This window comes from Sylvia atricapilla, chromosome 15 (assembly GCF_009819655.1).
Source record: "Sylvia atricapilla isolate bSylAtr1 chromosome 15, bSylAtr1.pri, whole genome shotgun sequence".
Classification (NCBI taxonomy): Eukaryota; Metazoa; Chordata; class Aves; order Passeriformes; family Sylviidae; genus Sylvia; species Sylvia atricapilla.
The window spans coordinates 8,858,892-8,878,934 of record NC_089154.1 but is presented as its reverse complement, the minus strand read 5'-3'; the positions used below and the strand labels follow the sequence as shown (position 1 = coordinate 8,878,934).

Genomic DNA, 20,043 nt, shown 5'->3' with positions numbered 1-20,043 from the left:
TATGAACATCCCACTTGTGCTACATTGCTGGATGCTCCCTAACCCTGTGTCCCATCCCAGACACTTTTGCCCAAACCTTCAACCCCTTTTTGAGGCTGAAGGGCCAAGGCATGACCCCTCTGGAGCAGGGGACACTGAGAGGTGGCAGTTAGCAGCCCTGAGAGTGGGGACTGAGCAGTGGTGGCTGGTTTGCTCAAATGGTGCTCACCAGCATCCCAGGCAGGCAGGCATCTCTTGCAGTCTGATTCTCCTCATGGTTTCCCCTCCAGGAGTGATGCATATCCCACTTGACTGCCAGGCCCTCCCCTCTCCTGGTGTTGTTCACCAGCTTTGACAGGAAGGGCCAACCCCGCTGCAGGCTTTCACCATTTGTCACAATAAATTGCTTCTTTCTCCTGCTGCGTGGGGAAGATGCTGGTTTGTTTGCCCTGAGTCTGAACAGCACCCGAGGCAGCTTCTCCCACTCCTTGCTCTTCCTCCCCCCGAGCCTTCAAGGAGAGCAAAGCCTGCTGCAGCTGGCAACAGGCTCCCCAAAGCTTGCCTGATGCAGCAACGAGTTTTGTGTGCTCTCGCATTCAGCTGCTTGACCTGACATGACCTGGGAAGGGGAACAGAGCTGGAGATGCTCCTGGAGCAGAAAAGGTGGGAGCCGTCTGTGAGGCTGCTGGGGTTTGCTGCTGTCTCTGGTGGTCCCTCTCTAGCCCAGGTCAGTAGAGCAGGAGGTCCTGGCTCCAGCACAGCAGCTGCACCAAGCCTTGGTGTGTCTTATCCTGCACCTGGCAGGGAGCGTGAGTGCACTTGGAATTTGTGTGTGGAGCCAAGGACTCAGTGCAGAGTGTGTGTGGGTACAAACTGCAGTACCCAGTTCAACTGGGACCCTCTGCATCTTTGGTTGGGGTTCCTGATGTAGGAGAGGGGACGTTCAGATTTGCCCTCTGCCTTGTGACCTTGGTCTGAAGGAGCTGGTGACGTGCCCAGGCATGTTGAGAGCTAGCAGGGTGTGCTGTTGGTGGCAGTGGGGGAACCTCCATCCTTGCCTGTCCCTCGCAGCTGGGTGACGTTTGTAGCATAGCTGCAGTGGCTTCATTACTGTGCCCTGATCAGCCACACATTGAACTCCAGGGCTGCTGGGAGCTGCCAGAGTTCCTCTCTCTTCCTCTAGCCCCTGGCAGTCTGTCTTTCTCTCTGCAGATCAGTGCAAAGCTTGTTGGCTGAGATATTAAGCGTGAGCTGCTTTCCCGGGGTCCAGGACTGGCTTAGCTCTTCATTAAGGCCTGTTAGTCACACTGAGGAGCCTGACAGCTGCTTGCCGTGGAGCACAGTGCCCTGCTGCATTCCTGCTCTCCGGGATGATCCTGCCCAGGGTGCCCCAGTGTCCCTGGCAGCCATGGGAAGGGCACTGCCTGCTCTCACATGGGACAGTGTAACTGCAGAGCTTGGCTTGAGAACTTTCCTTCTTGGCAGGATGAGTTCCCAGCAGCTCTGCCAGGAGCTAGGAGGGTGGCCAAGTTAAAGCCCTAGGAGAGGAGGAAGAGGAGGCTGGGGGCTCTGCTTCCACCTGCCAGGCTGCAGCCCCACTCTCCTTAGTCTCAGACCTCATGGAAACGTGAGTCTTCCTCTCTCCCTCCATCCCAAATGGTACCAAGCTCTTATTACTGTTGATTTTTGTATTAATTACACCCTGGAGCTATGCTTTGATTTATTTTATCAGGGAGAATTTAGGGAAGAATATGGCTGTTTCTGAAGCAAATAGCAGCCTATAGGCTTTCTATAGCAAATAGCCCGATGTAGGGCTGGGAACTGGAGGGACAAAAGGAGAGAGGGGCTTGGCAGTGCCCTCCCACCTCCTTCCTGGGGCTGTGCCTGTGCCACAATAGCTCCAGCACCCCACAAGCTGCAGGGCTGTGATGGGCAGGCAAACACCTCCACACTTGTGTGGCATCCCCCAGCAGCACAGGCCTCAAAGGCAGCAAATGGCTTTGAATTTCCTTCTCACGCTGGGAAGAAGAGGTTTAACTTACTCTCTGAAAGTACAGGGTGGTGTTTTGGAGCTGAGCTGCTGGTGCTGGCTGTGACAATGAGGTGGGGGTGTGGAGCTGCTCACAGAGCATCACCTGCAGCTCCTCAAACCTGTCCCATGCCCTGCTCTCCAGATATGAGACACCCAAAGAGATGTCCTCTGCTCCATTCCCTCCCACTTTTTATCTGAAATCCTTCTGTTTTGAGCTCTTCTGCCTATCCCCCCACTTTACTTGCTCAAGGTTCTATTAGGTTTTGAAATTAAAACCTGCTATGATTTGAAGTGAATTAGTGTCGCAGTAGTATTGAAGAATATAATCTTCCCAGCTGTTCCTTCCCAGCATCTTCCTAGAGCTGGTGCACTGGTCATAAATCCTCTCCCTGCTGTTCTTGATATTCCCTAATTTCTATGTATCTTACTTTGTCCTAACACCAGAGGAGACTGTGAGATCTATGTTCCCATTTCTGTGTGACGTGACCTGCTCACATGTTCAGCTCTTCTTCTGTTTTAGGTGGTCACAAATTTTGCTGGACAAGTTTATTTTACGTGGGAAACTTCCTGCTCAGACCACAGATGGAGTGTAGTTATAAAAACCATACAGGGTAGCTAAACCAGTTTTTACCAGGCTTTCTAAAAAACAAACCTACATTTCTCAAAGTGTTTTCTTGCTCCGAGTGTGCAAGAAGCTGAAGCTACAAGTATGCAACAGATCTTGGGGCCATCAGTGTTCTAGGATTCGGGCCTTTTATTGACAAAAAAAGATAAAATTCTTGAATTATTGTGTTTTATTTGCTGGAGGACTCTGGGCTTTTCTACCCTGAAAAATCAGCTTTTTTGGGAGCTGCAGGCACGCTGAAGCACTCACTGATGTTTTGGCAGAACCAGAGGTCCTTTATGCTTTCTATACTCAAGTTACACCAGTTTCATGCCACTGTGACAAACTCCTATAAAATTGCTGTACCTCCTTTCTGTGTTTGCTCTTGAGAGGGTTCAAATACCCATTATATGTAGATTTTGGTCAGTGTTGTGCAATCGAAGCAAGGCTGTTCAGTTCATCACCTCCTCGAGCCAAATCAATGTGTCAATGGCCATAGTACAATACTGGCCTGAGTTAAGGACACAAATTTCCTCCCCCTGCTATAATATTTGGGTGCAAATGGAGCTCAGTATTTTTTGCTTTTAATTTCCCCAGGCACACGAAGGACTGGGGAAATTAGGTACAGAGAAGGTAAATAAAGTCATTGAGTAAGAGGAATGATGGCAGCAGTAGCGCTGTGCTAAATTGGTTTCTTTGAAGTTAAGTGTGATTGCAACTGCAGAAATTTCCCCTGCTTGCATGCAGGGAGGCAAGATGAGGTTATTAATTATAACAGTGGGCTGGGATTGATCTTGATGAGAAATAGTGCAGATTGGGAGGAGCTTGAGGCTGTGCTGGTGGCTTTGTCCGGGGCTGGGGCTCCAGCAGCACCTTCTGGGGCCATTCTGCCAGCCTTGCTGCTCCAAACCCTGTCCCATGATGGTCCCGTGCTACTGAGTGCCTCCATCCTGGGTTTTGAAGAAGTCACATTGCTGTTGGCCTTCTCATCTGGGCCCTGCAGATAACCTTGTACAGGTGCAGGAGGTGCTGCTTTATGCTGAGAGACCTCATCAAAAGCTTGTGAATCCAGAGCTTGCAAAACTTTCGAGCAAAGCAAGAACTTGGACTTTGCTGACCTCCTTGGAATACTCAGTCTGCCTCCTCCTTTTGTATCCCCAGGGATTGTAATTGTTGCCCTGGCAGACATATGGGAAACCTACTCATTAGCCAAGCAGCCTTTGGGAATGGTCTTGTCCCAGCGTGCCTGTGCTCTGCCAGCCAAACTGGTTTTCTTCTGAGAGCTCATTTCTTACAACACTGCAGCAATTAAGGTATATTAAAGGCTAATCATGCCCAGCCTGTTTTTCTCACAACACAAGCCTTCCAGATTCTGATTCTGCTTTGATGAAGAATGATGAAAGTTTCTTGTCTCCTGTCCATCAGTTTAGGGTAATGCTCCCTGTGTGTCCCTAGGCTCAGAGAGAAGCCAGCGTGAGGCACGCTCCTTCCAGGTGTGTGTCACTTGGCATTCCTGCAGCAACTCCAGTAACTTCAAATGGGCACATTCCTCCAAAGACTCTGCTCCTTCCCTCCCTTTTCCTGAACAAAACCAGGGATTTCAGCCATGAGGAGGAGCCTGCAAGCCATGACAGTCTCCTCAACTTCCCTTCTCTATCAAAGCCAGACTTTGGTGTGTGTAACAGGAGCTTTCAGGATGGTCCTGTCCCTCCTCCAGTTTCCCACCACACTCTGAACACATGCCTTGGTGTCTCTTCATGGCTGCTGGAGGATAGAGGAGTGTGTTCTCTGCCCCACTTGCACTCCTTGCAAACACTTGTATTTACAAGTTGGAATTGCCCAACCTTCTCAGGCACAGGGTGGGATTGTTGGATTGTCCTGTGCAGGGCCAGGAATTGGACTCGTGATCTTTGTGGGTCCCTTCCAGCTCAGGACATTCTGTGATTCTATGAAGTCCTTTCTTGCCTGTCCCACAGCAAGATGTCCCCTCTCACCTTCACATCTGACTGAGAATCTGTTTTTGGGGAGGTGACAAGAGAGTAAATAGCAGGGACAGCTGCAGTTTGAGAGTGTGTTCTGTGGCTTTGTTGGCTGCCAGAAAACTCCTGTGCTAAGTGCACTGTACAGCTGGGCCAGTGTTTTTTCTCTCAGACCTCTCATTAGCAGTGTTCAGCTTTCCCCTGGGAACTCCTCATTAAAAGTCCCAGCCTCTTCTCTCCCCGGCTCTTGGAGCACATCTGAGCTGCTGGAGCTGTGTCCAGTGTGGGAAGAGAAGAAACTAAACAGAAACTTGCAAGAAGTGTGTGGAGGTTTGATGCAACGGAACCAAGAAATTCTCAGGAACTGGAGTGTGTCATCAGCTTGGGAAATTCTTTGTGTTTGTCTGAGCCTCTTGGCACCTCTGGGGAGGGTTGTGTGGTGTTGCTGGGTATTTTATGGCCCCATTCACCATGAAGTGCTCACCCTTGCACTGTTTCCTGCTGCAGAATTAGACCTTTTTTTTCCCTCCCTTCTGCTTTGATGAGGGATTTTCGCTTGCCACCATTGCTTTATTAAACAGGATAAATCCTGCTTCAATTAATTGCAGGCTATGACCAATAGAAAATGTCATTTTCTGCATAAATGTGATTGTCTCAGTCCAGTGAATGGTCAGGAGTGCTGATCCTGGGCGGGGAGGAGGGAGCCTCCAGAGAGAAGGGATGTCCTGGCCACAGGAGAGTTTGTCATGGAAGGGGACCAGGCTGGTCCCTTGCCTGATTTTCCATCCCTGGCCTAAGCTGTGTTTCTGGGAACTTGTTGACAGTTTGTCCTGGATTGACATTAAAGAGTGAGAGCAGATATGAATATATGATAAAGCTCTGGAGTGCTCAAAAATTAATATTTCAGGATCAAGAAGTCTTTATTTTCTCAAGTGCTTCAACAAAAGGAGGAATTTGTGCAGTTGTAATTGTTGTGGTTCCCTTCCACCGACTGAAGGAACAAAGGGAGCTCAGAGCAAGGCCCCAGCTCTGGTCCTGGCTGAAGGGGATGCCTGGTGTCAGAAGTTGGATGAAGAAAGTGGTGACCTTTTTGGAGCTGTTTTTGGTGTTGGGGCTCTAAGGTGGTCAGGATGCTGGAGTGTGAGTCCTTCAAGGAGAGGTGAGGGAGCTGGGCTCAGTCAGGAATTCAACACAAGAAAGATGTTGCCCTGCTGGAGTGAAGGAACCCACTGATCACTTAGAGCTGGAGCCCCTCTGCTCTGGAGCCAGGCTGGGAGAGCTGGGGGTCCTCGCCTGGAGAGGAGAAGGCTCCAGGGAGAGCTCAGAGCCCCTTCCAGGGCCTAAAGGGGCTCCAGGAGAGCTGGAGAGGGACTTGGGACAGGGGATGGAGGGACAGGACACAGGGAATGGCTTCTCACTGCCAGAGGGCAGGGATGGATGGGATATTGGGAAGGAATTGTTCCCTGTGAGGGTGGGAAGGCCCTGGCACAGGGTGCCCAGAGAAGCTGTGGCTGCCCCTGGATCCCTGGAGGTGTCCAAGGCCAGGTTGGACGGGGCTTGGAGCAGCCTGGGATGGTGGGAGATGTTCCTGCCCCTGACGGGCGTTGGAACTGGATGATTTTTAAGGTCCCTTCCAACTCAAACTATTCCATGATTAGTTCCAGATGGAGAGAAAGCGTTGAAGGAGCTCCAGCAATAGCTACAGACACATCATCCAGAGGTCAGAGCCAGGCTCTTCACAGAAGCACATGGTGGGAGAGCAGGAAACAACAAACTTAGGATGAAACAGGAGAGTATCAGACAGGATGTGAGGAGAAGTATTTCTGCCCAAGGACAGTCAATTGAGGTTGAGGTTGCTGCCCAGAGAGGTTGTGAAGTCTCCATGCTTGGAGGTTTTTAAGACCAGACTGTCTAAACCTGCTGCAATCCCTTTAAGAGATTCAGCTTGAAGCAGGAGTTTGGGCTGGAGTCCACCCTGAGGTCTCTTCTGACCTGAGTTACTCTGGGATACTCTGTGCTTGCTCCTATGGAAGTGGGGTGCTGCTTTTGCACACACGTGGAGACGTGCAGCCTCTGGCTTTTGGGAATGTTTGTGCCATTGCAGTGGGACCACCTGGCACAGCCTGACAAGGATGCTTTGATAGAGTGCTCAGGAAAGTGGGGCTGAGTTAGGGGAGGGTCTTTTTGCTGTTTCTTCCCTTGCTCAGCAGATCTGGGAGAAAAAGGCAAAGACACAGGTCCCTGGTGCTTTATTTTTGTCTGTGTTTCTCCAAGACAGAATATCCTGAGTTGGAAGGGTCCTGGAAGGATGGGGCGAAGGTCACTGGTATTAAAGCCTGTTTTAATATCTTGTTTCTCTTTGGAGGCAGGATTTGGAAGTACTTATGCAACCTGCCCTGTTTGGATGATTCCAGCACAGAGCTGGTGACACTTTTCCTTTATAGCCTTGGGGGTTCAGAAGAGTGAATCAGAGACTGTTTGTCTCCACTGATGCTCCTATAGAAACTTGTACCAAATGGAAAGTCCCAGCTCCCCGTGTTTCTGTGTTGCTCTGCCAGTATATCTGCTGCAACCTTCCAGGTCCAGCCTCCCAGCCCTTGCCTGGCTCTGCAAGAGTGAGTCAGCTCAGCCAACAGCATCTCCTCGCCCGGCCTTCATGATCCCAACCCACGTGTGCTTCTAACAGTGCACTGCCAGAGGGATTCTGAGTGGATCCTGACCTCCTGCACCCCTTCCTGGTGGGCACAGGTGCCTTCTGCTCCTGCTGGCTCTGGAGATGTGGTAGGTCCGAGTGGGAGAAGGCTCAGCAGTCCTCTCTTAGGTCAGGGTCCGCAGTGCTACTGAAAGAAAATTAAATGGGAAATATTAAATAGAAAGCATGGGGTCGAGGGGAAGGGATTCACAGCTCACAGATGTTGAGGCAGGATTTGTTTAGGGTTTTTGGTAATTTTTCTTCCACAAAATTCTAGTGCTTTTTCCTTGTATTTGTCAGTGAGAATTTTGCTGGGATGCACTGTGTGTGAGAGAGCTCGGGGTTTGTGTTGCTGACTAGAACAATTGATTTTTATTTATTTGTTTATTTACTGCGGGAGAGAATTGAAGCTGTAAGTTTTAAGACTTTAGCTGCTCTGGAGGAGTTTTATTTAGAGAAACAGCCTGATTGTGTTGCTCTGTGTGATTGACACAAGCTCCTTTAATCCTGTTGCCAGTGTGGACTCTGCAGCAGAGCCCTGGGATCTCTCACTCTGGTGTCCCAGTCGTTCTCTGGCAGTCCAGGATGCTTCTGCCCAGGGGTGGGTGCTGTCTGCTGCCCTGGAGCTCAGCTGCACGTCACACAGCCCTGGCACACCACCAGCTCTCTGCTAGCAGGAGAGACTCAAACTGCAGGTTTTTGGGCACTTTGCCATTTCCTACCCTGCCTTGTTCCTTCCTGTTTGGCCACTTCAGAGAAATCTTGGGTCCCAGATGGTGCCCAAAGATGGTGACCATCCCTGGACAGTTTGGTGGCTTTGTAGGAGCCAGAGCTCTGCAGCAGCTGGACTCAGCAAACTCATCACTCAGCAGAGCCTGGGGCGGGGATATCACTGTCCTGAAGCGGTTTTGGAAGGTGACCAGCTGGAACCTTCTTAATCCCTGGAGCAGTGAGGTTCCCTGGGACCTGATCAGTGTGTTGAAAGCTGCCTGCTTGGTTGAGTACCTTCTATATTATTTTTTAAGCATGATAATTACACTGCTGCAATTGCCAAGGTAGGGGCACTCCTGCCAACGCAGTGGTGCCTCCTGCCAGCTGATGTGTCCTGCCTTGGTTGGGGAGAGCTGCTGTGGTGGGAAGCACAGCCATGTGGATCCAGTCTCATCCATGCTGCTGGAGGTGTGGGGTTGTAGTTTGTTACCCTTCCCTTGCACCCCAAGCTGCCCATTTTGTGTGCACCCCAAAGGAGCCTCCAGCAGCTCCCTGCTGCCAGGCTGTGGAGCAGAGCCCTGCGTCACCGTGCTCCCTGTGAAGTGTCCCCCAGGAAAGCCCTCCCGTGGGTGGGTGCTGCCAGGTCCGTGGTTTTGGAGGAGCTCCTCTCCTGCAGGAAGGTGGCAGGCAATGTTTATCTCAGTTGTGTTTGCTGGGGCTGGAGAGTGACTGTGTTAACACGCAGCAGATGGGCCTGGTGAATAGGTGCTGGAGATAACCCTGTTTCCTCACGCAGTCTTGTTGCCTGCTGGGAAAGGAGCCAGCCAGGCTGTTTAAGGAGAAGTGTGGAGCTTGGACAGGCTGAGGATGGATTTCTCCTTCAGCTGGTTCAGTTTTGGGAGGAAGTTGTTGCTGTGGGACAGAAACTCCTGCCACAACCCACCATGTTCTGGTATGGGTTGGACCATGTAAAGGCAGGTTCCAGCCTGGTACCTGCTGGGATCTTTGGACCCTAAGTTTGATTCCATTCCAGGCAGGGACTGGAGCTGTCCATCAGTCCTAGACAGGAGTGTGGGGAAAGCAGGCTGCTGTCCTGCCAGTCGCCAAGGCTGGGGGATTGATGACTGGGAACTTGGAACTATGGGGCACAGCTGAAGGTTCATGTCCCATGTCCTCTGCCATGCTGTGTGTCTCCCACTCACCTTCGGGGAAAACCGTGTGGTTGCTGGGCACCACGATGTGCAGCAGAAGGCAGGGAAGACTCCTGCCAAAGCTTGTCATACTGGGGGCCCAGCCACTGTAGGACTTCAGAGGGAAGAGCTAATGGTCCTTTTGGAAGGCTTTTTGGTTTTCCCAGGAAAGTCAAGCAGGTGGAAATCCCAGCATCATTTGGACGGTGTTAGGGGCCAACTCCTGTTGCATGGAGCAAGAAGATGGGACCAGGAGGGAGTCAGTGTGGCCAGAGAATGTCACAGTTCCCCAGGGCTATTCCAGGACACTGCAGTGTCCTGGCTTCCACCTCCCTTCCAGCTGCCTGGAGCCTGGATCTCCCACCTAGCTGAGTGAAATGGTGCTGCCTTCCCTGAGCCTGCAGCTTGTTGCTGATGCCACATCAAGCAGGTCTGGTGATGCAGCTCATCCCAATGTCCCCTTGTGTGGTACTTCTGTCTTTTAGGTTATCCTGGGTTTTCTCCTCTCTATGGGAAGGGACAGGGTGATTCCTTCCACAGTCCTGTGGTAGCATTGCTAGAAGCCTTTGCCTACTGGGTAGGACCATGGGTGTGTGAGGGATGTGCAGGAGGAAGATTGGTGGCTACATGTCCTAATGTACAGAAGGCACTGCGGCATCCATTTTTCGGGGGGAATTTTGGAGCCAATGCTCTCCTGCACGGGGTGCACAGCATGGAACACTGCAGGAGGATGCAGGTGGATGGCACAGGTTGCTGACAGTCTTCCCTCGTCTTTTGCTGATGCCTGTGGTTTGGTGAACCTCACTCAGTAAGACAAATGGATGTGACAGGATCATGGTGCCCTTCATGGTCCCATTTGCTGCCAGAGCCAGGCAGCAGCTCCTTCCCTTCCTCTGCTTGAGGAATGATCTCCCTTTCAGATGTTGTGGACATGGTGCTGCCACAGGGGAGAGGGATGTACAGTGGCTCACAGGGGAGAGGGATGTACAGTGGCTCCCAGCTCTAAGGACTTAAGGCAGAAAAATCAACGTTTATATTTCTCTTAGCTGGGAATAACTCCAGTAAATAAACACCTTGCAGAGTTCAAACAATGCAGACACCGTATATGAACCAGAATGAATTTTCAAGCTCTCTCTTGCAATAAAATGGATTTCTTGATTTCAGGCTTTATTTAGAGAAACGTTTGATTTAAGAAGGGAGTTGAAGGTTGTATCTGATCTCTGTGAGGTGGAGCTGCTCTTCCAGTGTCTGTGGAGCATGGTGTGGAAATGTGGTTGGATTGCTGCTGCTGCTGGAGTGTTCCCAGGAGAGTTTCTCATGTACCAGCCAAAGGGAGGGTCACTTCCCTCCTCCCCAGGGGGGTTCTGGCTGCATCCTCTGCCCCTCCAGACCTCTCTGCTGCATTGCAGTCTGCTCAGTCTTGGGAAGCTGCGTGTGCAGGTGCTGCTGCTTGGGATTCTGGAGGCCAGCCAGGACCCAGTTCCTTCCACAGGCTGCACCAGCATCTCAGAGCTGTCTGTGCCTGCCCTTTATGGGATTAAACAATTAAACACCCTCCTTCCTTTTGTTCCAGCCGGTGTGGTGGTTGAACTTGGTTGTTGAAGGGATGCTGGAGAGGGAGACAGTGGTGAGCCCACTGAGGTGCAGCTCCCATGACTGAAGCTGCTCTTGGTCTCTGGAAGTCTGACTTTGCTGTTCCTGGAAGAGCTGAGGGTGTGGGATGGACTTGGAGGCTTCTTCTGCACAGTTCACCCTGTCTGTGGGCTCAGGCAAGCAGAGCAGGGTGGAAGGGCTTGGAAGGACCCTGCTCTGCTGGTGAGAGGCACCGCTGACCTGGAGCTGGGGTTTAAGATTGGTCATCTTATCTGGGAGCAGGAGTGTGTGGAGGGAGGGCTCTGGGCTCCTGGTGCATGTTTAACTGAGGGGGAGCTGATTTGTCGTTGTGTGAAGGAGGAGGAAGCAGGAAACTCTGCTTTAGCCCCACCTCTGCTGCAAGCTGCAGAAAATGACCCCAAGCAGGGGACAAAGGGCACCATGCAGGGCTGGGGTTTGTTCTCAGTGTGAATGCACAGCGTGGCATCCTGAAAGCAGCAGGAGGGCTGCACTGGGGGAAGACTGCTCTGGCAAGCCCAGAGATCACCCTGGTCCATGAAGCTGGTGCTGCACTTGCTGAAAATTGAACCTGCCTAGAAAATGTGAGTTCCTGCCCTGGGACAAGATGGTTCTGTCATGTGTTGGTCCCGTTCTCCCATCAGGGTTTCAGGCATCCCCAGGCAATGCTGGAGGTTGAAACCAAGGACTGGTGCAGCTAGAGGGGCATTATGGCCTCTCTTCTTCACCAATAAGTGGGGAAGCAGCTGGAGTTGGGACGTGGTGCCCTTCTTTGCTGAGCTTGGAAGCTGCTGGTGAGCTGTCCTGGCACTGGTGCACCATGGAGCTGCTGCTCCCAGGCTGGCTGGGCCAGTCTTCTGGCCTCAAAACCTGTAGCCATGTAGAAACACCTCTGCACACCAAAGCCTGCCTTCCTTGGCTTGGTGGTGTCTGGTATGGAATAACACAGTTATCCCAGTATGGATAAGTGGTGTGGAGCTGAAAGGAGAGGAAGGAGACGGGAACAGAAAGTGAGATAGAGATGGGGTGGAGTAGAGAAGGAGGAAAGAATTAATGCTGAACAGCAAGAAGGCAGAGAAGGATGTCACCTCCTGCAGACACAAAGTTGCCAGGTTTGGGCACAGATATTGTGTGTTTGCTCACCGGGGCACAGCCCCACTGTGAGAATGAGGTCAGTGGGTACTGGGCTGCTTCTTTCTCCCTTCCTGGAGTGTTTTGGATGGAAGCCAATGCATTGCCATGCACTTGGAGAATTTGTCAGTGCCAGAGGAGCAAGTGCCTGTGGAGCAGTGATTGGATTGATGGTTGTTCCCTTCCTGGAAGCAAGGTCCTGACCATGCCAGCCCAGGAAACACGTGGTACTGCTGCCTATTGGGTGGCCTTGGCCTCAGCCTCACGCTGTGTCTCCTTTCTTGCAGCCACTCCCATTCCCCCGGCTCCATGGCTGCAGTCCGTGAGTGGTCCTGCACACGCTGCACCTTCCTGAACCCCGTGGGCCAGCGGCAGTGCTCCATTTGTGAGGCCCCCCGCCAGAAGCCCGACCTCAACCACATCCTGCGGCTCAGCGTGGAGGAACAGAAGTGGGCCTGTGCCCGCTGCACCTTCAGGAACTTTCTGGGCAAGGAAACCTGTGAGGTGTGTGGCTTCACCCCGGAGCCGGGACCCAGTGGCTCCCCCTTGCCCGTCATCAACGGCATCTTGCCCAAGCCTGCCGTGCTGATGGAGCCCAAGGGCACGTCCAAGGAGGAGGCTGCCAAGGCGGAAAGCAGCAGCGAGGACTCAGAGGGGAAAAGCCCCGATGAAACAGAGCTGGAGAGCGGCTGGGCTTGCCAGCGCTGCACCCTGCACAACACTCCCGTGGCCAACTCCTGCTCCGCCTGTGGTGGCCCACGCAAGCTCTCCCTGCCCAAGATCCCACCAGAGGCGCTGGTCGTCCCTGAAGTCATCACCCCAGCCGGATTCCACATGGCCCCCTCCACCCCTCAGCCTTTAGTCTCCACGGAGATCTCTGATGGCGATGCCGTGGCCACCCACGGCCCGGTGGCTATGGAACAAGAGGCCCAGAAGATACCAGCCTTCAGCCCCTTCTCCCCAGGGCTCCAGAACAACCCTGTGCCCCGAAGCCGGCGGGAGGTGCCCCCACAGCTGCAGGTGCCGGGCCCCGAAGGCTCCCAGCCCGTGGCTACGGGCGCTGTGGGGCAGAAGGGCTCTCCCCAAGGTCAGGCCAGGGCTGCCCCTGCCACACGCTTCCCAGACCTGCTGTCCAACAAACGGCTGAGCGTGCTGGAGGAGGAGATGGAGGTCAGTCCATCCCACTGGAAGTGCAGCTCCTGCTCCCTGCTCAACTCCGCCGGGGCTGGCAAGTGCGAGGTTTGCAGCGCCCAAAAAAGCAGCGACACCATCAACCTGGTGGGCGACTCGGTGAGGTTCACCCCGTGCAGCCCCTCCAGCCCTGACTTCACCACCTGGTCCTGTTCCAAGTGCACCCTCAAGAACCCCACGCAAGCCCAGAAGTGCAAGGTGTGCGGCTCCTCCAAGCTGCACGGCTTCCAGGAGCACGGGGCGCCGAGCGAGCCGGCCCCGCGCTGCCCCGACTGCGACAGGGCGGGCTGCTCCTGCGGCACCAAGGCCCCGTCCGCACGGAAGGTGGCCCGGCTCTTCCCGGCCCCGCTGCCCGCCGGGCAGGAGCGGCCGGGCCAGTGGGCCTGTCCCGCCTGCACCCTGCTGAACGAGGGGAAGGCCAAGCACTGCGGCGCCTGCCATACCCCCCAGCAGTACGTGGCCCAGCACAAAGGCCTCAAGCCCCTCAAGAGGAGGGAGAGCATGCACGTGGAGAAGAGGAGGCAAACGGATGAGGGCGAGGCAAAAGCCCTGTGGGAAAACATCGTGACCTTCTGCCGGGAGGTGAGTGCTTGCTTGTTGCTGGCTTGCCTTTCTGCCTCCCCCATAGCTCTGGGACAGCACCCTCCGTGCCTGGCGTTCCAGGGATCTTCCCTTGCAGTAGCTGGATGCTGGTTGTTAGCACTGAAATGTCATACTTTGATCTCCGGGGTGAAGACAGCTCATACAGCCCACTCCTGGAGCAAGGGTGAGGAAGTCTAAAACCTAGTGCTAAACCTGTTAACTCTTTTACCCAGTGGTATTTTAAATCAGTGAGAGAGAACTCCTGGGATGAAGGAGACATCTTTAGGTGGTCAGTCCATCTCCTTGCAGTGTCTAGTGGTGGGAAAGGCAGGGAGTGTGCCCAGGTTTGCTGGTGGCACTGGTGTCTGTGGATGCAGGAAATCTGGGATGTAACGAGCAAAGGCTCAGGATGAGAGTGCAGGCAGAAGAACACTGCCGCCACTGCCAGCAACTGCAGGTGTTTCAGAACCACAGGCTAGGCCTTGGCCTTCTTGGTTTGGGCGTTGCAAATGCAGAGGTGCAGCACAAATGGCTCCCCCTGGCAGGCCAGCTGAGCTGTAGCTGTACCCTGGCTCTAGTTGAAGGTCTCAGGAGTATGTGCCAGCACCCACCTTCCCACTGTGAGGTGTTTGGTCCAGTCAGTGCGGTTTCAGCCTCAAACACTACTCTGATAGCCTCGGTTTTTTCCCTGTATGGTATTAAAAGCTCCTGTGAATGCTGCTTTCTCTGGCCTCCTTCTGGGGGAAGCCTCCAGCTCTTCTGGACCAGATGGAAAGGGAGTTGCAGTCCCATCTTGACGTACAGACAAGGCTTTTCCTGCTTGGTCTGAGGATCGTGTCCATTCCTGTGCCTCCACTGCACAGTCTGGGGAACAGAGCTGTTTGGCTCAGAGGGGAAGCTCTGAGAATGATCTTGTTTGGGCTTGTGTTTCTTTTTAAATTGCTGTGTGTCCTTCCTAACAGGCGTGGGTGTCTTTATAGCAGAGACCCAGATTCTGCTTATCCCCATCTTTTAAGCAAGTGAATAGCCTCTTTTGTAGGCAGGGAACATCTGTTACATCAGGAATCAGGCCTGAAGGGTGAATCATGATGATGGCCAGGCTGAATTAGCAACGTGGCACTGCCAGGAAGGGGAGCCTGCCTTGCCCTGTCCTGCAGTGCTCAGTCAGAGCCTTGGCTGAGCCTGTTGTGCTCCTTAACCCAGCAGTAATGGACTGTTAGATCCTCCTGGGCCATCTCCCAAAAATCCCACCCCCCACCAGAACCTCAGCTGTGCTCTGACACTGTTGAGGTGTGGAGGGACCATGCTGCTCCCATCCTTGTGCTTGCTCTGCTCTCGGTGTCCCTCCCCGTGCTCCTGGTCAGCCTGGCATGTGAGGCAGCCCCGAAGCTCCCTGCTGCCCGAGCGTTTCCCAGGCTGTTCAGCCTTCCCCTGCAGGAGTCAGGCTGGCCGAGTTCTCCTCCGTCTGTTGTCCCTGCCCCACGTCATGTGGAGCAGCTCCTCTTGCTGCTCCCTGCCAGGATTTCTGCTCGAGCTCCTGCTGTGGGTTTTCCTTCCTCTGCTATTCCAGGGATGGTTTTTCCAGCTCTTATCAGTGTGTGGTCCCTATTTTAGCTTTATACTTTATCTTCTGTTGGGGAGCAGTGCAGAGCTGACCTCTTCCACTGGAATCATGGAATCAGAATGGTTTGGGTTGGAGGGGACCTTAAAGCTCATCTTGTTCCAACCCTGCCAACCCACCTCACCTTCCACCACACCAGGTGACTCCAAGTCCTGTCCAGCCCAGCCTTGAACACTTCCACAAATGGGGCAGCCACAGCTTCTCTGGGCAGCCTCTGTACCCTCACAGGGAAGAATTTTTCCTCAGTATCCAATCTAAATTTCTCCCCTTTTAGTTTAAAACTTTCCCCTTGTCCCATCACTGCTTGTCCATGTGAAAAATTGCTTTCCCTCTTATTATTAAGCCCCCTTTAGACACTCGAAGGGGTTCTAAGATCCCCTACCTCGTGTCCTCGTGGCCCTGCACAGGAAGTTCGTGCAGAGCCCAGAGATCCATGTGCAGTGATGGGTCACATCCAGGTCCCCAACCAGGATGTGACTGAGGCTGCTGGAATGGTGGCTGCTCCTCAGCTGCACGGGGCAGATGCTCCCCTGAGAGAGCAGGACAACTATTAGATGAAAAACACCCTCCTGCAAAAGAAGAGCTGGAGGTGCTAATTGAGGCACCACAAAGGAAACATTCAGGTAGGATTACCACAAAAGAGGAGGTCAACTACTAATTCAGTGTGCATAAAGCTAATTTAAATCAGAGCCAGCTTTTGCTGAAAGAATTTAATTTAATTTAATTAACAATAACAAAGAAACACCTGTTCTCATTTCACCCTGTGTTAGACTGAAAAAGCCACTCTTCTCCACTTGGTGAAGTTCTGTGCTTCCATCCATATAGTTAATGCCTGTGGGATTACCTGCCCCTCCACCCATCCTATTTATTTATTACGCAGCAGCTATTGCAGGAGGGCTGGGATACCCTCCCTCTGCAAAGTGGGATATTCTCACTCTGGAATTGCTTGCTTGGTTGTGGTCTGCCTGAATGCAATTGCAAAAGCTGCCCCTCCCATCCCGCATGGATGTGCCTGGGAGGTGGCACAGGGCTGCCAAGCCCAGCCTGTCCCCTCCGGAGCAGGGACAAGGCTCGGGTTGAGGTGTGTTTATGTGCCAGGTGGCTCTCGCAGCCTTGCCGTTTGCAGGCTTTGCTGCTTCTGGAGGCAGCCAAGGCACCCCACAGCCCAGCTTTTAGCACCAACACGAAGTGTGAGACGGTCCTTGCCCCCGGAGGCTCCTGTGAAACACAAAAAGGCAGATTGGAGTCACAGCCCAGAGCTTGGGGCCAGAGAGGTGAGCCTGAGGCAAGGCTGAATGCTGGACTTGAAGCACAAAAAGCATCTCTGCTGCTGCCACCAGACACCAGCCTAGTCCTGCCCCCTTGCAGGACTGGGAAGGGACTGCCTAGGCCAGGCAGGAGGGCTGGGGGCTCTGCATCTCTCAGGGGAACAGTGTGAGGCTCTCCAGTCCCCCCAGTCCCAAGTGGCTCCAACTGATGCTCTCCTTTCCTTTCACTCTCACAGAACAAAGTCAATTTTGTAGACGACAGTTTCCCCCCTGGGCCCAAGTCCGTGGGGTTCCCAGAAGGTGACAGTGTGCAGCAGCGGGTGAAGCAGTGGCTGCGGCCCCACGAGATCAACTGCAGCATCTTCAAGGACCGGTCAGTGAAGTGGTCAGTGTTCCGCACACCGCGGCCCTCCGACATCCTGCAGGGACTGCTGGGAAACTGCTGGTAAGGGCGAGCGAGCTGCGCTGACACCTTCCCCTTTGCCCCTTCCTTCTTTTGCCCCTTCTTCCTCCAGCTCCAGCTTGGCCCCCTCAGCCCTACTCAAACCCATTTATGCCCCCAGGCTGTAGCCCATGCTCTGCCTCACCCCCTCCCAGTGCTGTGTGGCCGGGCGGGTGATGCTGCCTGCCCGTGCCCCGCTGAGGCTGCCCCGCCTGCCCGGCAGGTTCCTGAGCGCCCTGGCCGTGCTGGCCGAGCGGCCAGAGCTGGTGGAGAGGGTGATGATCACCAGGACCCTGTGCCCAGAGGGCGCCTACCAGGTGCGGCTGTGCAAGGACGGCACGTGGACCACGGTGCTGGTGGATGACATGCTGCCCTGCGACGAGTGCGGGTACCTGCTCTTCTCCCAGGTCAGTGCCACGGGAAAACGGGGCTGGGCAGTGATCCAGGGGTCAGGGAGGCTCACCCCACGCTCTCCCAGAAGAGGCAGGAGGAAGAGGTTCATGTGAGGCCCCTATTTTGTGCTGCATTTAGAGTCTTAGAGTCACTAAGGTTGGAAAAGGCCCAAAAGATCATCAAGTCCGACCACTGATCAAATACCCCCTGCCCACTAAACCATGTCACAAAGCACCACATTGACTGGTTTTTTGTACACTTACAGGGATGGTGATTGCACCAGTGCCCTGGACAGCCCATTCCAGTACCTGACCATCTTTCATTAAGGAATTTTCCCGATATCTGATCTAAACCTCCCTTGGTGCAACGTGAGACTGTTTCCCCTTTTCCTGTCCCTGTTCCCTGGGAGCAGAGCCTGACCCCCACTTGCCTGTCCCCTTCTGTCAGGGAGTTGTGCAGAGCCACAAGGTCCCCCCTGAGCCTCCTTTTCTCCAGGCTGAGCCCCTTTCCCAGCTCCCTCAGCCTCTCCAGGTGCTCCAGCCCCTTCCCAGCTCCGTTCCCTTCTTTGGACACACTCCAGCCCCTCAGTGTCCTTCCTGCTGAGCCAAATGCCATTGACCTCCTTGCCCACCTGGGCACATCTGACTCATGTTCAGTTGCTGCCAAGCAGCACTCCCAGGTCCTTTCCCAGCAGGTACTTCCCAGCTGCTCCAACCCTGGAGTTGCTGGGGGATGCTGTGACACAAATGGAAGATCCAGCACTGTGTCCTCAAGACAGCTGACATCTTTGAGAGCATAATATCCCTCTATTTAGACCCCTTTGGGCATTTCCCAGGCTGCAGTGAAGAAGTTTCATTTACAGTTGCTTTTCCCTCACCCCTCCTTGCGCCACAGCTACTTCACTTGCAGGGAAAGCCACCCTCTTCCTATAAAAGGAAAACATTTTAACCTGTGTTTTGCATTGCAAGGCACTGAGGGAAAGCTGTTACTTTCCTCTGAGGGGAGGTCTGTCAGCTTGGCTGTGCCAGAGAGGGACTGTGGAGAAGGAGGGGATGGCACATGGAGCAGCCTGTTCCGAGCCAGTGCCTGGTTGCTCTGAGCACACTGGGGTGGCATCTGCTCGGATCAGTGGAGCTCCTTCAGCCCCTCCAGGACATTGCTCTGCCCTGCCCTGCCTGCCAGGCCCAGGGGCTCTTGCTGGGATCATGTCCATGAAGGAGACGGAGAATGTCTCTATTGAAACTCAGGGGGCAAAATCTGCCAAAGAAAACAAAGTACCACTGTCAGGAGGAAACAGGCACTGGGACTGCTGGCTTGGATTTTGTTCTGCAAATCCAGTCCTGTGTGGGGTTTGACACACAGCCATGTCAGGACAGGACTCAAACTTTGGAGAAGGGAAGGAGTTTTGTGTCTACATTCTACCTCTCAGTAGACAGAGGATAGAGATGCGTTTCTTTATTTCAGAGTAAGGTTTACCTGTCTTGGTTTTTACCTTTTCCTTCCAGCTTTCATGAATTTTAAGTCTGCTTTTGGATTTTTTTTACTATTAGAGATTTTCACATGGGTTGGACTTGCCTCTGTTTCCAGGGGCACCTGAATCGTGATGAGATTTTTCTGCTGAGTGTTCAGCTGTGGGAGCTGGGGGATAAAAAAGGAAAATCAGAGTTTTAAAAATAAAAGAAAATCAGGCTCTTATCTGAGCTCCCTGGCTGTGGTTCAGGCAAAAATAAACAACATGGATTTTGTTGAGTGAGGGACCCAAAAACCAGCAAAAAGCACTTTTAAGCTCTCTTTATCCATCAGAAAGAAATCTTCACTGCCCTCCTTTCCTCTGCCAGCTCTTGGCTGCCACCTGTGAGTCACACAGGCACAATGTACCAGTGATTTTCCCTACTGCTCTCCAAGCACCGGATATCAAACCCCATTTACTGGGAAAAAAAAAACTTGCATCTTGTAATTAGGCCTTGTAGTTGCTCCCTGGGCTGGAGTAGAGGACTTTGCCAGTCCAAGTTTTTGGAGCTTGTCCTTGAAGCTGTGTCTGCATTCCCTGGGTGGAATCCTATCAGTCTCATGGCTGTATGCGCTCTGGGCAACCTCCTCTGCCAAAGGGATGTTGGTTTGGGTTTGCAGAGATGGGTGAGTTAAAGGCAGCTGTCCCAGATATGCTCCACATCACACAATCCTAGAATGTCCAGAGTAGGAAGGACCCACAAGGATCATGAATCCAATTCCTGGCCCTGCATAGGATGCTCCAGCAATCCCACCTTGTGCTCCTTGAGCTCTGGCAGCCTTGGTATCCTCTTCCATTATTAAATGGTTGTAAGTTCAGGTTGAAGTGGACAGAAGGGGCTCAGGGTGAATACCCACCCTGCCATCCTGATTGCTGGACACCTCAGGGTGCAGCTCTGTCAGCATCCAGGCCTCTTGGGTGTTCATTCCAGGACTTCTTCCCAAGGGGAATTGAACTCTGCAAACAAAACACTGAGCAAAGAGCAAACAGATCACACATGGCCAAGGGGACGAGCTCCTGGCATGGCCTTGCTGCCCCTGGCCTCTTCTCCAGCCCCAGGACAGCTGGCTGGGCTGGGTGTGAGGGGCTTTCCCACCTCCTGCCCAG

General features: G+C 53.3%; 1 protein-coding gene across 4 annotated transcripts in view; it reads left to right on the top strand.

The window, feature by feature from the left end:
• The window catches only part of CAPN15 (calpain 15), a 55,630-nt gene that overhangs the window by 29,455 nt on the left and 6,132 nt on the right, over window positions 1–20,043 (top strand). For all 4 annotated transcript variants that reach the window (XM_066330013.1, XM_066330009.1, XM_066330010.1 and 1 more), the window contains 3 exons: window positions 12,217–13,702; window positions 16,828–17,036; window positions 17,257–17,440. In XM_066330013.1, the coding sequence (XP_066186110.1) occupies window positions 12,239–13,702; window positions 16,828–17,036; window positions 17,257–17,440 (1,857 nt within the window). In that variant the 5' untranslated portion in view covers window positions 12,217–12,238. The remainder of the gene's footprint in view (window positions 1–12,216; window positions 13,703–16,827; window positions 17,037–17,256; window positions 17,441–20,043) is intronic.